At 42.8% G+C, this 18,299-nt stretch overlaps 2 protein-coding genes across 2 annotated transcripts in view; one reads left to right on the top strand and one right to left on the bottom strand.

Moving 5' to 3' along the window:
• Window positions 1-18,299, top strand: part of Eif2ak2 (eukaryotic translation initiation factor 2 alpha kinase 2) — a 31,655-nt gene that overhangs the window by 5,858 nt on the left and 7,498 nt on the right. Inside the window, exons 3-11 of the mRNA XM_052746310.1 lie at window positions 12-132; window positions 4,276-4,409; window positions 5,982-6,105; window positions 6,484-6,563; window positions 7,508-7,558; window positions 9,518-9,640; window positions 10,567-10,707; window positions 12,787-12,967; window positions 16,774-16,902. Of these exons, the coding sequence (XP_052602270.1) occupies window positions 12-132; window positions 4,276-4,409; window positions 5,982-6,105; window positions 6,484-6,563; window positions 7,508-7,558; window positions 9,518-9,640; window positions 10,567-10,707; window positions 12,787-12,967; window positions 16,774-16,902 (1,084 nt within the window). The remainder of the gene's footprint in view (window positions 1-11; window positions 133-4,275; window positions 4,410-5,981; window positions 6,106-6,483; window positions 6,564-7,507; window positions 7,559-9,517; window positions 9,641-10,566; window positions 10,708-12,786; window positions 12,968-16,773; window positions 16,903-18,299) is intronic.
• Gpatch11 (G-patch domain containing 11) overlaps window positions 12,924-18,299 on the bottom strand; it is a 31,160-nt gene continuing 25,784 nt past the window's right edge. Inside the window, exon 11 of the mRNA XM_052746317.1 lies at window positions 12,924-13,515. The gene's annotated coding sequence lies outside the window, so the exon portion shown is untranslated. The remainder of the gene's footprint in view (window positions 13,516-18,299) is intronic.

Below are 18,299 nucleotides of genomic sequence, written 5' to 3'. Positions count from 1 at the left end.
TTTTTAATCAGGTTTACATTTCAAGTTATTATAGACGGGAAAAAATTTCCAAAAGCCAAAGGTAAATCCAAGCAGGAAGCAAAAAATGCTGCTGCCCGATTAGCTGTTAATATACTTAATGACGAAAATAAGGTGAGTAATTGGCTTTTTACCCCTAGTTAAAGGGAAGTTGTATATATGTTTGTATATGTGTATGTATATATGTATGTATATGTATTGTGTATGTATAATTTCTCTCAGTGAGAAAATACACATGCCAGTGTAAAACTATTCATTCAAAGTTTTATTTCTTTTTTTCTTCCTAACTCCATTTTTTCCTGAGTGAGAAATACTAGGAAATTTGTTGACAAAATTGTGTACTTCTCTGTGAGTGCTAGCAACACTTATGTGCTCTGAAGTTGAATACATGTGGAAAGATGTGACATGGGCTGATAAGGGCTAGGAGGGTCCCTTCCACCTCCGGAAGCAAACAGAACAGAGAAAGCCACGCATGTCCTGCTAGGGAGGATGACGAACTTGGAGGAAAATTACAGAGAACCAACTTACATCACAGTGGTGTTCCTGGAGATGCAAACAGGGTGAATAGCACATAAAACAAACAAGCAGTTAACAGGTCTATCTGGTCCCTGGGGACATGGGGGAGGGTATATGGTTCTGTGCTTAGCATGCACAAGGCCTTGGATACAATTCGTTAATATCAAACAAAGAAAGCTATCTGGAGATATTTCAGCAGAAAGTGTTATGAAATAAAGACACGGCATTAGATGAAATTAACTCCATAGGTAGAGGGACATACAGAAGTATCAAGAACAGTATCGATCCTTATGAAAGCATGGACCCGAGGGAAGGAGGTGGGGGGAGACTTTACAAACGTCTAGGCAGATGGTAAAAAGCTCAGGTTATCTGCTACAATGTCAAAAACCAAGAGACTGGAACCCTGGGTACAAAATGAGACATGAACTGATTAGTGTGTGAGATGGGAAGATTGTCCTCAGACACTGGGAAGTTTTACCTTCCAAAATACCCCCGGATAATCTTACTTGAAGATGCCATCCTTATAACCAAGTCAAAAGCAACCAAGGAAAACCACACATTCTCTTACTAATAAGCTAAAATAATAATAATAATAATAATAATAATAATAATAATAATAATAAAATAGGGTAACCTTCTCTCAAAATGGGAGACAGACAACAATAACAATGATGGAAATTTGTGTAGAAGAACACACATAATAATAAGGGTGAGGGGCTGGAGAGATGGCTCAGAGGTTAAGAGCGCTGGCTGTTCTTCCAGAGGTCCTGAGTTCAATTCCCAGCACCCACATGGTGCCTCACAACCACCTGTAATGAGATCTGGCACCCTCTTCTGGCCTGCAGGCAGAACACTGTATACATAATAAATAAATAAATAAATAAATAAATAAACCTTAAAAAAATAATAAGGGTTAATGAGGGGGCTGGAGGGATGGCTCAGCGGTTAAGAGCACCCACATGGCAGCTCACAACTCTCTGTAACTCCAGTTCCAGAGCTTCTGACACCCTTACACAGACATACCTCATGCAGGTAAAACACATGGAACACAAAATAAGAATAAATTAAAAAAAAAAAAGGGTGAATGAAACCCAAACCTAGTTCTTTGGTAAGGTTCATGAAAGAAACTTTGGACTACACCTGATCAGGTGGGAAATAGTGAAGGTTCAGACAATAACAGTGTGCTTCTGTGGACATCTTTTCCGGTAAGTGGTGAACCAACATTGAGCTTTCCTTCCATCGTTTATTCTCCGTTGAGTTTTACAAAGGTTGTGGCATGCTAGAAAGTGTTACAATACTATTTTCATGGAAAAAGAAGGGGTGTGTGTGGCTAGGGAGGGCTCAGATATCCAGAGTGTGTGTACTGCTCTTACAGAGGACTGGAGTTCAGTTCCCAGCACGGTGGTTGGCTTACCACCACCTGTAACCCCAACTCCAAGGGATCACACCCACCTTCTGGCCTCCTCGAGCACTCTCATGAATGTGTGTGTGTGTGTGTGTGCACACACATGTGCTGTGGGATGTTCTGTATGGCAAATGTGTTGCTGATTTGTCAATAAATAAAACACTGATTGGCCATTGGCTAGGCAGGAAGTATAGGTGGGACAAGGAGGAGAATAAAGCTGGGAAGTGGAAGGCTGAGTCAGAGACACTGCCAGCCGCCACGATGACATACAGCATGTGAAGATGCCGGTAAGCCACGAGCCACATGGCAAAGTATAGATTTATGGAAATGGATTAATTTAAGCTGTAAGAACAGTTAGCAAGAAGGCTGCCACGACCATACAGTTTGTAACCAATATAAGTCTCTGTGTTTACTTGGTCGGGTTTGAGCGGCTGTGGGGCTGGCAGGTGAGAGAGACTTGCCCTGACCGTGGGCCAGGCAGGAAAACTTTAGCTACACACATGCACATAAATTTTAAAATGAATAAAGGCAATAAATCCTAGAAAGTGAAATAAGAAAATGGGTTTGGTTTGCTTTGTTTTGGTAAGACAGTCTGGTCTCATGCTGGGCGGTGGTAGCACATGCTTTTAATCCCAGCACTCGGTAGGCAGAGCCAGGCAGATCTCCGTAAGTTCGAGGCCAGCCTGGTCTACAGAGCAAGATACAGGACAGTCTCCAAAGCTACACAAAGAAACCCTGTCTCAAGAAAAAAAAATAGCAACAACAAAATGTAGATGAACAGTCTTATTAAATAAGGAACACAGAGCCAAATGCAGAGTTAATAGCCCAAGAGGTCAGAGCACTAGCTAAAACCTTACCTTTCACTGGCACTGCTGTCCTACCTCTCCTCAAGAGACCTACATTCTGTGTGTTTGTCCTTTTTATTGACTTTCTGTTCTGCCTTCTCATTGGTTGTAAACCCAACCACATGACCTCCTCGTCACTGCCTGTCTGTACAGACCTCCAGGTCTTCAATGGTTGGTATTGAGATTAAAGGCGTGTGTCTCCATGCTGGCTGTATTCTTGAACATACAGAGATCCACCTAGCTCTGCCTCCCAAATGCTGGGATTAAAGGCGTGCGCCACCACTACCCGGCTTCTGCTATGGCTTGCTATTAGCTCTGACCCCCAGGCAACTTTATTTATTAACATACAAATAAAATCACGTTTCAGTACAAATAAAATATCAACATAACAAAAAAGGTTGACCCTGATATATTTTTTTAAACATAATTTCTTTATTGATTCTTGGGGAATTTCACATCACACACCTCAATTCCACTTATTTCCCAGTCCTCCCATATCTGTCCTTCACCCTTGCAATGTCCTCCTCAAAAGAAAATTAAAAAAAACCCAAAAAACAAAAAACTAAAACCAAACAAAATCAAAACAAACAAACAAAAAACCTTTTTGCTCCTGGGTCTTCCCTGCCTCTCCAACACCTCTTCATTCATCTTAGTGGCATTGGGAGCCGTGGTGCATCACACAGTCTACCCTTTTGTCCAATCAGCTTGACTTGCAAATGTTCATTGCAATGAGTCATGGGTCTGGTGCAAGGCCTCTGGTTACTGGCACACCATCATCAGTGGACTCTCACCAAAACGCCTCGGATATTCTGCAGCTGTCCTGAGTCATGGAGACCCTGCAGTTCCTTTACAAGCTCCAGCAGGACATAGTAGGGTAGATGTTAGGCCTTGATCCTCTTGCCTCTGACTCCCCGAGGCCTGGGATAACACATGTGCACCAGCACACCTAGCTTGGTTTTTCTTAGTGAAATTATAAAAGGAAAGTGAGTGACTTAACAAATTGTGTATTTATAAATTGCTCTGTGTAGCTTTGCACCTTTCCTAGATCTTGCTCTGTAGACCAGGCTGGCCTCGAACTCACAAAGACCCGCCTGCCTCTGCCTCTCGAATGCTGGAATTAAAGGTGTGTGCCACCACCGCCCGGCGGGAATTTATTTTTAAAGTGTCTTTGCCATACAAAAAAGGGAAGAAAAGAACATAAGGTGATATATATATATATATATATTGCAGTTTTCTGAATTCAGCCATTGTGCAGTGTATACATATTTCAAAACATCATAGATATGTAATTTTCATATGCCACTTAGGATTTCTTTAATTAAAGGAAGAATTTATTTTTACAGATTTTTTTCCTAATAGATATATAGTTATACTTTTAATAAGAAAATATAATTGGGAAATCCATAACACGTTGTCTCTCATGTTACTCATTTAGGAATTTCATATGATAATTCATGATCTGTATTAAACGCATTTTTTTTTTCTTTGTAGGTGGATAGTCAAACAGATCCTTCTGAAGGGTCGTTCGTCGGGAATTACATAGGCCTTGTCAATAGAATTGCCCAGAAGAGAAACCTATCTATAAATTATGAACACACTGTCTCTGATGTGCAGTCGCCCCAAAAGTGAGCTATGGTTTGGCTTCTCCTACTGTTTCACTGTATACAAGCAATAGAACTGTGAGGCTTTCATTTGTAGTTTTCCAGAAGTATTTGCCCCCTTTTTATACATTCATTATGGAAGGTTTGACATGATTTATAAACATCAAATGCTTGATTCCCAAGTCTGCGGGCATTATGGAAGGTTTTACATGATTTATAAACATCAAATGCTCAATTCCCGAGACTGCAGGGTCCTTTGGAATCAAATTTGGCTGATTTTTTTTTTTTACAGTAGCCTCTTCGTTTCCTTGGTTTTGCTTTCTGAAATTTCAGTTACCTTCGGTCAACAGGACAGTGAGCATGCTACAGGAAGCCGTTTCTAGAGGAAGACCGCTTTCGCAAACCTAGGAGTAGAGTATAATGCATTAATTGTTGTAGTTTATTAGCTATTGCTAATCTTTTACTAGGTCTTGTTTATGAGTTAAACTTTATCATAGGAATGTATAAAAAGAATAATGAGTATTTCTAGGGTTCCACACAATCTATGGTATCAGTCATCCATTGACTCTTAGGATGTATCCCCGGCGGATAAGAGGGGTCTGCTGATTTTTGAGGTGCATCTGAATGATGAGTCAGCTACACATTTCACAGAGTTCAGGATGCCTATGCATGAGGCATGCAGGGTTCTTCCCTTCCCTGAGGCCAAGGCAGCTGCAGCCCTGTGACTGCTGGTCTGCCCCTCTAGGGAATGGCTCTCCCATTTTCAGTTAGGGAGTGGCTTGTGTGAGTGTCTGCTCGCATTTGAATAGACGGACAAAATGCCATGCCTCAGCAAGAGTGGTCTTAGTCCGGCCGGCCGAATCTGGGAAGAAAGCTGCTGTGAGGGGTAGGATGTGTGGACAAGGAGTAGAGTCTGGAGGTGCTGAGAGCATCCTCAGGGAGCTGTCTTCCCATAGCACTGCACCCTCGTGGCTCATCCCCTGAGAGCCCGGCTCTGCCAACCGGTTTTCTTTCCTATTTGAGCAGCTCTAGAAAATTCACTGGATCTCCTCCTTTCCTCTCTCCCTCTAAATCTTTTTCTCTGAGGCCGAAAAGAGTTTGTTTGTTCGTTTGTTTTTAAAACCATCACTTGGTATTTCACTGTCAGATCTTTCAATGGAGCAAGAAAGAAATAGGTGTTTCCTGGGAAATGTAAACTAGGGTCTCAACTGTTTCTGCTTATTCAGATAAATTGGTGGCCATTCTTGTGGGGTTTAAATTATGTGAGGTAGGAAATATAGATATAGTTTTTGTTTTGTTTTGGTTTGGTTTTTCGAGACAGGGTTTCTCTGTGTAGCTTTGCGCCTTTCCTGGAATTCACTCTGTAGACCAGGCTGGCCTCGAACTCACAGAGATCCACCTGGCTCTGCCTCCCGAGTGCTGGGATTAAAGGCATGCACCACCACCGCCCGGCTAGCTATAGTTAAAATTAAAAATCAGATTAGTCTGATCTCAAGGCCTTTATTTGTCTGTAGGGTTCTTTTTTTTCCCCCAAATTGTACATTGGATTGACATTATTTTTGATATGAGAATGAACACTCACATTTTTCCCCCTAGGTTTAATTGTAAATGCAAAGTCAAGGCCATAACATATGGTGTCGGTTCAGGCGCCACCAAACAGGAGGCAAAGCAGGCGGCTGCTAAAGAGGCATATCAGAAGCTATCAAAGAAAATCTCAACGGTACGTGTTGTCCATTAGATTCCATCTGTGCAGGTACGACTCCCTCTGAAGTTGACTTCAGGGCAGAATGTTGGCAGAAGAATGCAGGCATTTGCCACTTGCATACGGCATGGTTCCTCCGTTCTGTGTACCACCAATGGTCCATGAACCGTGGGACTAGGAGGTCTCCGGGACATAAGAGTTCTGTGGGAATGCAGGATTGCTTTTAAAGCTTAGCTCAAACATCCGTGAAAATGGGTCAGTTTTGCCATGGTTTGTGACTGTGGTCTGGGTGGCTGTGGGGAGAATATGGGCAATAACGCGTGCCCCGTGATGAGCCGCCCTCGAGAAGTTAAGTTAGCTGCCTGTGAGCTTGCTAAGGGCTGCCCCTTCTTTCAGAGTGTTAACGGAGCATCATCTGGTTTTACCGCATCGTCATCCAGTGGCCTCTCCAGCAGCTCGTCTCTAGCGAGAAGTTCGTGAGTTTGGGGAGCAAATGTGTGAGTGGGCTGGGGGTGGGGCATGTTTGAGGCTGTGGATCCGATCCCCATCACCTCCCTTCCCCCACACTTGGTTCCCAGGACTCACACCAAATGGGTCACAACCACCTGTAACTCCAGCTCCGTGGAACCCAATACCTTCTATATATGTATACACACACACACACACACACACACACACACACACACACACACACACACACACACACACAAATAAAAGTAAACCTTCAAAAACCTAGACTGAATTCATACAAGTTACTCTTTTCTTTTAGTAGTGCTTCTCTATCAATATTTTCTGAGCAGTAAATTGAACAAAATACAACTCCTGAGCTGGATGGGCGGAGACAGAGGAACTTACCACGTCATCAGGCCCACCGCACTGGTGCCTGTATCAGTGAGGAGGGAAGAGGAGGGCAGACATGGCTGAGGGAAGAGAAGGGGGCAAAGAGGACAACAGATGCTGCATCAGTCACGACTCCTGGCACTGATGGCATCCTGGCACTGATGGCATTCATCGGGTTGAAAACTCGAGGGGGAAGAGGGAGCCCGGCAGTGTTGTTGCTGTGTCTGGTTTGAGGTGATGGTTGAACATCCCACTGTGGTTGGCCCATCACCAATGAAGAATGAGGGCCGGAGGGAGCGACCCAGGGGACCTCATTCCTAGGGACATTCTGATTCTGAGGAAGAAGGGGATAGGAGGTGAGTGATGAGTGTGTTCGGGTGAAAATGGGAAGCAGGAAAGGGATGAAAAAGATGATCGTCAGAAGAGAACCAACAGGAGGTGTTTTCCATTCCCTGTCATTCTGATAGCTGATGCAAAATACATAATGCCCGGTGCATGGCATAAAGCCTGCTCTAAAGTTATACAGGTCACAGTTTTGTCTGAGTTTTGTATTTTATTTATTTTTTTGTCTCAATTTTAGAAACCCGGAACCTAATGATGTGGGAGAGAATAAGCATACCGTAGACAGCAGGTAAGGGGAGTTTTCTAACGGTAAGCATGCTCATGAAACAAAGTTTCGTGCTGAATAGCTGTGGCGTAGTCAGGCTACCGAGGGGTCAGTGTCTCTTTGAGAAGTCCAGGTTTAAGGATCCAAGCGGAGCATGGCAAATGCAAATCTCTGCCATGTTATCAGCTTTTCTGATATCCTCAGATGCTGTCAAAATGGAAAGCATATCCGTTATTTAGAAGGCAAAGAATAGAGAGAGGAAAGGAAAGTGGGGAGGAAAGCGGTCGAGGAAGGAGAGAAACCCCTGTGGGAATCGAAACCAAGCCACCTGGACCTGCGTTCCAGCGCCATACAAGGTTTCTCTGGGCAAAAAAGGAAAGGAGGGTGGGAATTCCTCTTCTGTAGATGATGTTTTGGTTAAACTTAAATACCTAAGATGAAGGAAGCCTGTTTGAATCAGCGGGACATTGAATACAAGTTTTCAAAAGAACCAATGATGCTTATTAAGCACCTGATATATACCCACAACTGTTCTGGGCATTAGGCTTATGATAAGAACAAATAGAGTAGAATTCTTCCTCTCAAAAGGTTTTGAGGTGATGACTGGCATTCAGGGTAGAGGTCTGAGGAGATGGCTCAGCTGTGCAAACACGAGGCCTAAGCTTGAATACCAAGCTCCCCTCTAAAAAGACAGGTGTGGCAATGCATACATTTGTAACTCCCACACTGGCAGGGAGTTATAACCAATCAGTGAGCTCCATGGATCCATGGCACTCATTGGCCAGCCAGCATAACCAATCAGTGAGTTTCCTGGGGAAAGAAAAAAAAGCCAGGTGGTGGTGGTGGTGGTGGTGGTGGTGGTGGTGGTGGTGGTGGCACACACCTTTAATCCCAGCACTTGGGAGGCAGAGGCAGGTGAATCTCTGTGAGTTCAAGGCCAGCCTGGTCTACAGAGTGAGTTTCAGGACAGCCAGGGCTACACAGAGAAACCCTGTCTCAAAATATAGAACAAAACAAAAACAAAGGTCTCGGAGAGTCACTGAAGAAAACCTCTGTCATCAAACTCTGGCCTACACATACACACACACACACACACACACACACACACGTGGCACACCCACCCACATATATACATGCATGCGTTTCTGTAGTTACATGATCTGTATTCACACATTTATATGACACACATACATCTGTAACTACAAAATTAGGCCAGAGTTAAAGAAGAACAGTAGTGTGTGTGATTAAAAACTGGAAACAAAGCCCTCGGGTCAGCCTTCTGTGGAGAAAGCATGAGCTTGTAAGTAATGAACAAGGACGCAGTGTGATGGGTGAGGTTGAAAGAACAGCGGGAAAGTGCTGCCTGGCGCCTTATGCGCCGCGTAAGGGCTTCCTGGTTTTTGCCGCATGCAAAGGCAAGGCTGTGGGAGGTTTAGGTGAGAGGGAGACATGATCAGGCCAAGTTCTCCTCGCTAAAGTAGGGCAGGAGAAGTGGGGTATCCGCCAGCAGGCCACCGCTGCAGGAGCCTTGATGGCTGACCTGGGTGAAGATGCTGGAGATGAAGAGAAGTGGGCAGGTGGAGGTGGTATGGGGTAGAAGAATTAGCAGGACTTAGTGACGGGATGTGGGGCAGGAGGAGGGAAGCAAACGGGTTGTTCTAACCCAAGAGGCTCAGGGCTTCTGCGCTCTGTGTGCTACCTGGGGCACACAGCTGAATGATTCTAAGTCTAGTACTTGGGAGGGGAATTTCTCCTCCTCTTTTTACCCACTGGGAAAGGATACTTCCTCGTGTCTTAGGTGCAGCTAGAGGGGGTGAGCTGTTGTACTGAATCCTCTGTCAAGAGAGGGAGGGAAAGGAAAGGAAAAAGAGGAAGACTTTCTTGTGACTCCAGAGTTCTACTGGCTGTTATTAAAAACAAGAAAGAAAGAATCATTTGCATTTTACTAAACGTCAGCCTAACAGCAATATCGATCTTAACTAGGCTTAACAAGGACTATGAAGACATACAAGTAATTGGCTCAGGTGGATTTGGCCAGGTCTTCAAAGCAAAACACAGAATTGACCGAAAGACTTACGCTATTAAGCGTGTTACATATAACACAAAGTAAGTAGATGTCTGGCTTTTTTGAACACGATGTGTTGGACTGTCACCATTTTTTATATATCTATCCCTCATCACTCACATTTCTTGCTGGTCCTTCTTAACTTTTCATTACGCCTACGAGAGTTTGGCTTATTCTGAAATGGCCTTACCTTAAAGTGGGTATTTATTTTAGTTTAAAAATATAAATGCATCATTTTGAGACAGTACCCGGCCCCCAAAGCTGTTGACTTATTTGGTTTAAGGTGGTTTTCTCAATTTTCTCCACTTTGAGGCTCCCTCCTCTCTGATGTCTCCGCTTTGTGTCAAGTTGAGGTAAAACCAGCCAGTACAGGGTAATTTCAAGAAACTATCACAGCGTTTTAGCTCTTGAGCACAATCCCTGTAAAGTTTTCATAGTACCGAGTCTTAGTTTCTTTGCATAAACCAGTCCCTTGATATATTTTTGTCATACATCGAAAATTCTCAGTTGGGTTCTGCTTGCTGCCTGGGTTACCTGCTTTTTCTCCCAAATGAGATTCGCTTGTAAAATTCAAAGATTTCTACGCATCTTCTAAACAGAATATCAAATATGATTTAGTTACGGAAAATTGTGCTATAGACACATAAAAGAAGATGTAAATGATTTTAAAATTTTGAATGTCTATCATTTAAGTCACTGCCCTTCCCCCCCCCACCCCTGGAGCTGAGGATCGAACCCAGGGCCTTGCGCTTGCTAGGCAAGCACTCTACCATTGAGCTAAATCCCCAACCCATCTATGGTTCTTCTGCGCATTTACTTTTTTCCCCTTTTGAGTTCTGGCTCCCGAGCTAACACTTGGTGTGGGAGCCATGGTGACAAGTGGACAGAGGAACCTGGGTGGTTGTTGTGTCCCGTGGTTATCAGGAATCAGTAACGACACATTTGTTTTCTGGGTCCTTTTAACTAGGAAGGCACTGCGTGAAGTAAAAGCTCTGGCAGCGCTCAACCATGTCAATATTGTTCAATACCATGTTTGTTGGCTGGGAGAGGACTATGATTTCGAGGAGAGCTTGAATAACGACTATTATTTCGAGCAGAGCGTGAGTCGGTAAGAAGAAATTCTCATAGCTGCGAGGGGATGGACAGCGCTTGTCATTTATTTTGTGGGGGGCCACTAGAGGGAGCTGTTGATCATCACCTTTAATGACTAGAGCAACCTCCAAAAGATACTGTGGCCTCTTGTTCCAGAGGCAAAGAGACAACAAATAATATTTCCCTGTTCCTCTCCATCTTCTGAACCTGCTTTTAATTGCTTTGTTTTAGACTCACTACGTAGCACAGACTGGCTTCAGGGCGGTCTGCCTGCCTCAGTCCCCAAGTAATGTGATCACAGGCACGTGCCAGTATGCTTAGCTCAAACTTGCTTGAACAATATTGTTAATGGAATGGAGAGATGGATCAGTGGTTAAGAGCGCAAATTGCTCTTACAGAGGGCCAAGCAACTCTGTCCGGTGGCTCACAACCACCTGTAATTCCAATTCCAGGGTATCCTCTGCCTTCTGCTGGCACCTGCATTCATGTACACATACCCACACAGAGACACAGACACATAATTTGAAAATAAATCTTTTTATTTTTTAAAGATTTATTTACTTATTATGTATACAGTGTTCTGCCTGCATGTATGCCTGCAGGCCAGAAGAGGGCACCAGATCTCAGTTAGATAGTTGTGAGCCACCATGTGGGTGCTGGGAATTGAACTCAGGACCTCTGGAAGAACAGCCAGTGCTCTTAACCGCTGAGCCATCTCTCCAGTCCCTGAAAATAAAACTTAAAAAAAAAAAAACTTTTAAAATTTCTTTAGTTGTTTTTAAAAATCACGTTTGGCATTCCTGACCCCATTGTTCTCCATATAGCCAGTGTGGGTCATGTATGGTTTACCAGAGTAAAGACATATTTAATATGTAGATGCTGAATCCAAAGGTCTCCTCTTCCACTGCCGAATCTTTCCTGTCTTCCTTCTCAGAGGCTACCGGCAGTGCGTCTCTGGCGTGTAGCGGTACCACTGTGGCAGAGTGGTAAGCTATGACAGGGTATGCCCAGCTCCCATCCCTAGTGCTTTGTTTTAGATCACCCCCTTCTGTAGGACTGGAAATCCCTAAAAACTGGCTTTTGCCTTTGAAAGTCATCCGGATTTCTTGGGGACAGTCTTCTCCCTAAACTCCTGATGTCACTGGAGACCTCATCATTCACCACCTCCTGCCGGTGTCCCATCGCCTTCTTGTGCCATTGAGAACTCCAGGGGTTACTGACCATCAGTAGACAAAGGGCTTCGTTAGCTTTCGGTGGATTATTGGCTGCATCTTCATATATTTTAGCATGTGTGTATTCGGGAAATATAAATTCGATATCAAGCCTACTTAGTTCAGAAGAAAATACAAACTGGTTAACAAAACTAGTCCTCCGGCTTCTGTCTTTACAGCGGTCAGTTTATTGGTCCATCTCCAGGAGTTCTCAATGGGCTGTCATCTTGAGCTTTTTTTTTAAACCTCTTGTGTGAGTCTCTAATCCCCATGATGATAAGGATAGTACCGAACTCATTTTCTCATTTTTAAGGTGCTTGTTCTGTGCCCTTTGTAAAACAGATGTTCAGTTAACTGAAGATGAATTAGAGTGCTTCAAAATCGCTTGATATAAAAATGAAAAAGTTGGATTTCTGCAACAAGGACTACTCATACCTCTTATCAGAAGTCATCAAAGATCTTCAGCATTAAAGAATATATAGGCTCATACTTTATAGATAAGCAATTAAAGCTCTGAATATTTGAGAAATTAAGATTATTATAAAATGGTTTATTTTATTTCAAGTTTACACTATTTTTTGTTTGTTTGTTTTGTTTGTTTTTTTATTTTTCAAGACAGGGTTTCTCTGTGTAGGTTTGGTGCCTATCCTGGATCTCGCTCTCTAGACCAGGCTGGCCTCAAACTCACAGAGATCTGCCTGGCTCTGCCTGCTGAGTGCTGGGATTAAAGGCATGAGCCACCACCACCTGGCATTTATTTCAAGTTTATTACATTCAGATTTCCATTCTGAACCATGTTTTGGGTTTCATAAGATATGTTAGAGTTTTAAAAGATAACTTCATCCCCATTGCTACTTTTAACATACCGTGAATTTTGTATCCAGACCAAAGACCCAGTGCCTTTTCATCCAAATGGAATTCTGTGATAAAGGAACTCTGGAGCAATGGCTGGAAAATGGAATGCTGAGTAACACAGACAAAGATTTGCTTTTGGAATTATTTGAACAAATCACGACAGGGGTGGAGTATATACATTCGAAAGGTTTAATTCATAGAGATCTTAAGGTAAGTGGCAAATGTACTTTGTTGATAAATACATCATTTAATGACTTTAAAGTGTATTTTCTCTAGCTTTCAATTTGTGATGGCCTGTTGGTCATGATAAAGTCACATTTCTCTAGTCTGCTAGAGTGGGTCTGGAACTTCCCCCAAATGCCATCCGGTGCAACTGCGTGGCAGACCTCCTGGGCCCGTGAACTTCTTGTGACAACAATCCTATTAGAAGTCTTGTTCCCTTCAGGCTAAAGCTTAATGGTCACTGCCTACTTGGAAGCAATAACAGCTTTTACAGACTGAAAGTAACTGGGATAGCCAGCTGCTGGGACCCAGCTTGGGCTGTTGCACTGCTCTGTTCCATGGTGGTTCAACTCTTGTTCCTGAGGGCAGGCATGGCTGAGGAGTCCACAGCCTGGCCCTAGTGTTCTCTTGATTGGGATCTTCTACTCCATGGTTAGGAAAACTGTAGTCATCCAAGCTTTCAAATGCCCGTCATCCCTCTGGGTATGTTTGCTTTCATGGTCTGGACAACGAGTTTCTCTGCTTTTCCTTTTCCTCTGCAAGAAAGGAGAGAGGTCAAACAATGGCTGTGATTGCCTTCTTTATCTCAAACCTACCACGACTCTCAAGTCCTACCCGACAGCTGTGTTCATGTTCTTCACCGGACATGCATGCGTCTGCCTGTCCCCTTTGGTCCTGATTCCTTTACTGAGCCTTTCCGGATCATTCTGCCTCGTCCTTTTCTGCTCTAAGGCAGAAGAACCTTATCTGAGTGTATCTTGGTGTCTGAAACAGCCAGAACGAGGAATGATTCAAAAAGTCCCTAGGAAAAATAAGTTCCCCTGTTTATAGTTGCTTGCAGAACCGAGCTAGAATTAAGTGGCCTTCAAAACATATGAGTTCTTCTGTTTGCCCTACGTTTGTGAGCTTAGTAACTTGATATTTGAGTTCATCCATTTCTAATATTTCTCTGTACCAATAGCTGAAAGTATTCTTGGAAGTTAGAACATTTTTTAGGAATGTTATGTTCCAAAAGATAAGTGAGGGCCAGGATGGATGGCACATACTTGTAATTCCAACATCTGAGAGCCTGAGGCAGGAGGATTATGAGTTTGAGGCTAGCCCAGTCTACATACATAGACCCTGTCTCACAAACATTTTAATTTTTGTTTTTATTCACTATCCCTTCACTTTGGTATAAATCATACATAGAATTAAATAAGCAATTAGCTGTGTGAGTCCGGGCTTCCTTCACACAGCTTGATCAAAACACTACAGTCTGAATGCAAAACAGATACAAGAATCCATTTGTCTTTTCTGTAAAACCAGATATGGAAGAAATTTGCAAAATGTGTAAGAAAGTCTCATCAGATCTTTCTGCTCAGGATATACTCGTGTCTACTCAACTGTGTTATACATGGGAATATGTTATGAAGTATTCAACTCATAAAAGAATAAGAAATGAAGCACAATTGTTCCCACACCTACTTATTCACTTGCAAATAAATGAGAAGTTTGGGTATTCCTTTCAGGCTCTCTTCAGAGTGCGGAGTGAGTTCTGGAATGTTCTTCTCGACTCACCTGCCAGCTTTCCTGAATCTGCCCTGGTTGGGCCCTGTGGCGTGAAGTGATCTTTTCTTGTGTTTATTTACAAGGAAGTTTTTTCTCTGGGTGTGGTTCATCCAGATCCGAGGTCCTTTCATCCGCATCTTCCTGACTTTTCTACTACAATGCTGCTTCCTGTCATCCCAGAAACGATTAGAAAGATGTGCTTGCAGGTGTCTCCCAGAGAACGATATTGAAAAAAGAACCATTCTTACACGAAGTCTCCAAGAGTTGGCTTCTTACTATGTTACAGTCTCAAGCTCCAGGCCACAGCGGGAGGGCCAAGTGGTTTCTAGAGAGTGGGTATCCATTGCTTCTCCATATCTTACCGCTGTGCCAGGGAGGTTAGCTCCAGCCAGATCATCTGACCTAGCCTCTGCTCCCTGGATCAAATTGACACACTTCTTCCTGTTCTATAACCTCACATTTCATTTATTCATAATGTAACCAATTAAAGAAAACAGAGCATCATTGTTTTTACTTTATTTAATATTTTTTTATTTTCTTTTTCAGTTTTTGATTTTTTGAGATAGGGTTTCTCTGTAACAGCCCTGGCTGTCCTAGAACTCACTCTGTAGACCTGGCTAGCCTTGAACTCACAGAGATCCGCCTGCCTCTTCTGCCAAGTGCTGGGATTAAAGGCTATCACTCCAGGCTTGTTTTTTCTTTTTAATAAAAAGCAATCTTATGTTTCTCCTTGTCTCATCTAGCTTAGATTAGATATTTACACAAATTCCGTCTTCGGTTTCTCAGAGTTAGGCTACAGCTGTATTGGGGGAGCAATCTCCTTTGTGGGTACAGCAAAGCTCCACTGCTGTGACTTCAGTTTAGCTTGGGAACACTGTCTTCCCACGTCTACCACACACAAATATCCTTCTTCCGTTTCTGACTTTAGGTTCAAATCCACTGAGTGAACTTGACTCTCATTGCTAATTTCTGCACAGGGCTTCTCAGAAGCATTTCCTTGGGCTCCTCATCTCATCCCTCATTCCTTAGCTAGGCCCTCTTGTAGGTGTGTGTGTGTGTGTGTGTGTGTGTGTGTGTGTGTGTGTGTGTGTGTGTGTGTAACCCAACATTGTACTGAATGTCTAGTCTCTGCAAAAATGGCTTAGATATTAACTTTGTCACCAACAATCTTCCTGTTTTCAGCCACGTGGCCACTTTATTTATTTATGTGTGGTTGGTTGGTTCAAATCACATATATACACATTTGGGCCAGAGAGATGGCTCAGTGGGTAAAGATGTTTGTTGTACAAGACTAGTGATCTAAGTTCAATTCCTGGAACCCACATGAAGGTGGAAAGAGAAAGCTGATGACACAAGATTGTTCTACACACACACACACATTTTAAATATGCTTAATATTGCATCCTAGAATGACTAGAGATGTTGCTCACTGGTTAGAGTGCTTGCCTAGCATTCATGGAGTCCTCTAGCTGTGCATCAACCAGGCATGGTGACTCATCCTCTTAATCCCAGGACTCAGAAGGTGGAGGTGAAAGGATAAATTGATCAAGGTCATCCTGGGTTACATATTGAGTTTGAGGCTAGCATGGGACATGTGAAACCTTGTAAACCAAACCAAACCAAACCACAACAACCCAAACAAAACCAAAGGAAATGCATAGAAAAGTTGTTTTGGGATAATTATCAACTTCTCCTTAACAAGGTGGAGGAGATATACTCACTAAAATATTGTCAGCATCTGGGGAGAAATCCTGCATGGGATATCCTGCAGCATTACTGAGAACTGAGCCGCTCAGAGACTCTCAAAATTGGAAGGGGTTTTCATTCCCATCAGACCTCGAATCACACCTGAAGCATTCCTTCGGGGGGGAATGCCTAGCCCTCTCTGGGATGGGGAGCTCTCACTGCCATTCCCTGGACCTCTCACTAGATTAGGGTGTATGAAAGCAAATACTTTTACTCACACCCAACCTCCAGTCCTGGATCCCTCTCCTGGGACCCTGCAAAGTGAATCTTCACCTTACAGCTATTCTGATATTTGGAGGCAGGGGTGAAGCAAGCTACTTCCGCTGTCATTTAAGTCTTCTTTCTTCAGTTGGCATTTTAGAGACCCGAGCGTTAAATTCCCTGATTTGGGCTGCCCGTGGAAGGGTAAATGCCATACAAATCAGTATAAAAGATTGTTGGGACCTGTGATAATGGTCGGTTCAAATCACATCTAATAATTAATTTTTTTTCTATAGCCAGGTAATATATTTTTAGTAGATGAAAGACACATAAAGATCGGAGACTTTGGCCTTGCAACAGCCCTGGAAAGTAATGGACCTCGAACAAAGGCTACAGGAACTGATCTATACATGAGTCCAGAACAGGTAAAAGCCCTTTCCTTTCTGTGTATATTTTACTTCTTTATTTTCTTACTCTGTGTGTGTGCATGTGGTGTATGTACAAATTCATGTAGGCGTTGTGTACAAGTGTGTGGTGTGTGCATGTTTGTACATGAGCATATGGAGGACAGAGGTTGTGTAAGGGTGTCAGGCATCTTCTCTGGTAGCACTCTACCATAGATCATATATACCATATATGTAAATATCATATACACACCATACATACCATATATATACCATACATACCATGCATATATAGTACATATAACACACATACCATATATACAATTCATACATACTCCACATATACTATATACCACACATACCATACATATACCATAATGCCATGTATGTATACCATGTATATACCATAGATATACCATTTATAACATGTATATATATTGTATGTATGAGTGTCTTGCATGCCTATATGTCTGTGTGTCACATGTATACAGTGCCCACAGAGACCAGAAGTGGTGTTGGATCCTCTAGGACTGGAATTACAGATGGTTGTGAGTGAATTGAACCCAGGTCCTTTGGAAAAGCAGCCAATATTCTTAACAGCTGAGCCATCTCTCCAGCCCCTCATATAAACATTTAAATTAATAGTTATTTATTTTGCGTATTGTGAGAGAGGGAAACGGACAGTTGCTGTTCATGAGGAGGTTCCAGGGATGGAACTCAGGTCACCAGGCTTGGAGGCATAAACGGTTACCTGCTGAATCATCTCACAGGCCCTCTACCTTATATTTTGAAACTGAATAGGGTGTATTCCCACGGAACCTGGAACTCCTCAATTTGGTTAGGGTAGCTGACCAATGAACCTGAGGGATGTCTCCATCTGTGTTGCATGTAATACCTAAGGCAATTAAAATAGTGTACACATAGTTGTGTAATACGTTGTTTAGTGGGTAATGACTACAGAGGGAAAAGAATCTGCATATATTCAATATGCATGCAGTTTTATTTGCACAATGTGGTTGACTCTGCAGGTGCATGCACTGTAGATACAGAGAGCTAAGTGCATTTCTTTGTTACGCTGTGGTAGACTCCTGGATGTGAAGCGAATGAACTGAGAGACAGTTGCTTTTCAAATGCAGTAAATGCTTCCAAATTGTCATTAAGAACTGATTATTAATAATCTCATATTAAAGTGCACAAGAATGCTGCTTTCTCATAGTCACAAGCCAAGGTGTGAGAAGCCCTCAGCTTTGACACATGAGGAATGGTTTGTTTTTCTTTGTACTTTCTAGGTTTGTTTAAAGATATTCCATCTTTTCACATATTTACTTAGTGTTTCCTTTAAATTCTCTAATCATGTTTTTCCCTATTTTTCATAAATAGTCTGTCTTTTGCTATGTATTTGCAAGGAATCTTTCCGT

This window comes from Peromyscus californicus, unplaced genomic scaffold, assembly GCF_007827085.1.
Source record: "Peromyscus californicus insignis strain IS unplaced genomic scaffold, ASM782708v3 Scaffold_1__1_contigs__length_55948999, whole genome shotgun sequence".
NCBI classification, from domain to species: domain Eukaryota; kingdom Metazoa; phylum Chordata; class Mammalia; order Rodentia; family Cricetidae; genus Peromyscus; species Peromyscus californicus.
Note: the sequence above shows the minus strand (reverse complement) of the source record. Positions and strands in the feature narration are given on the sequence as shown.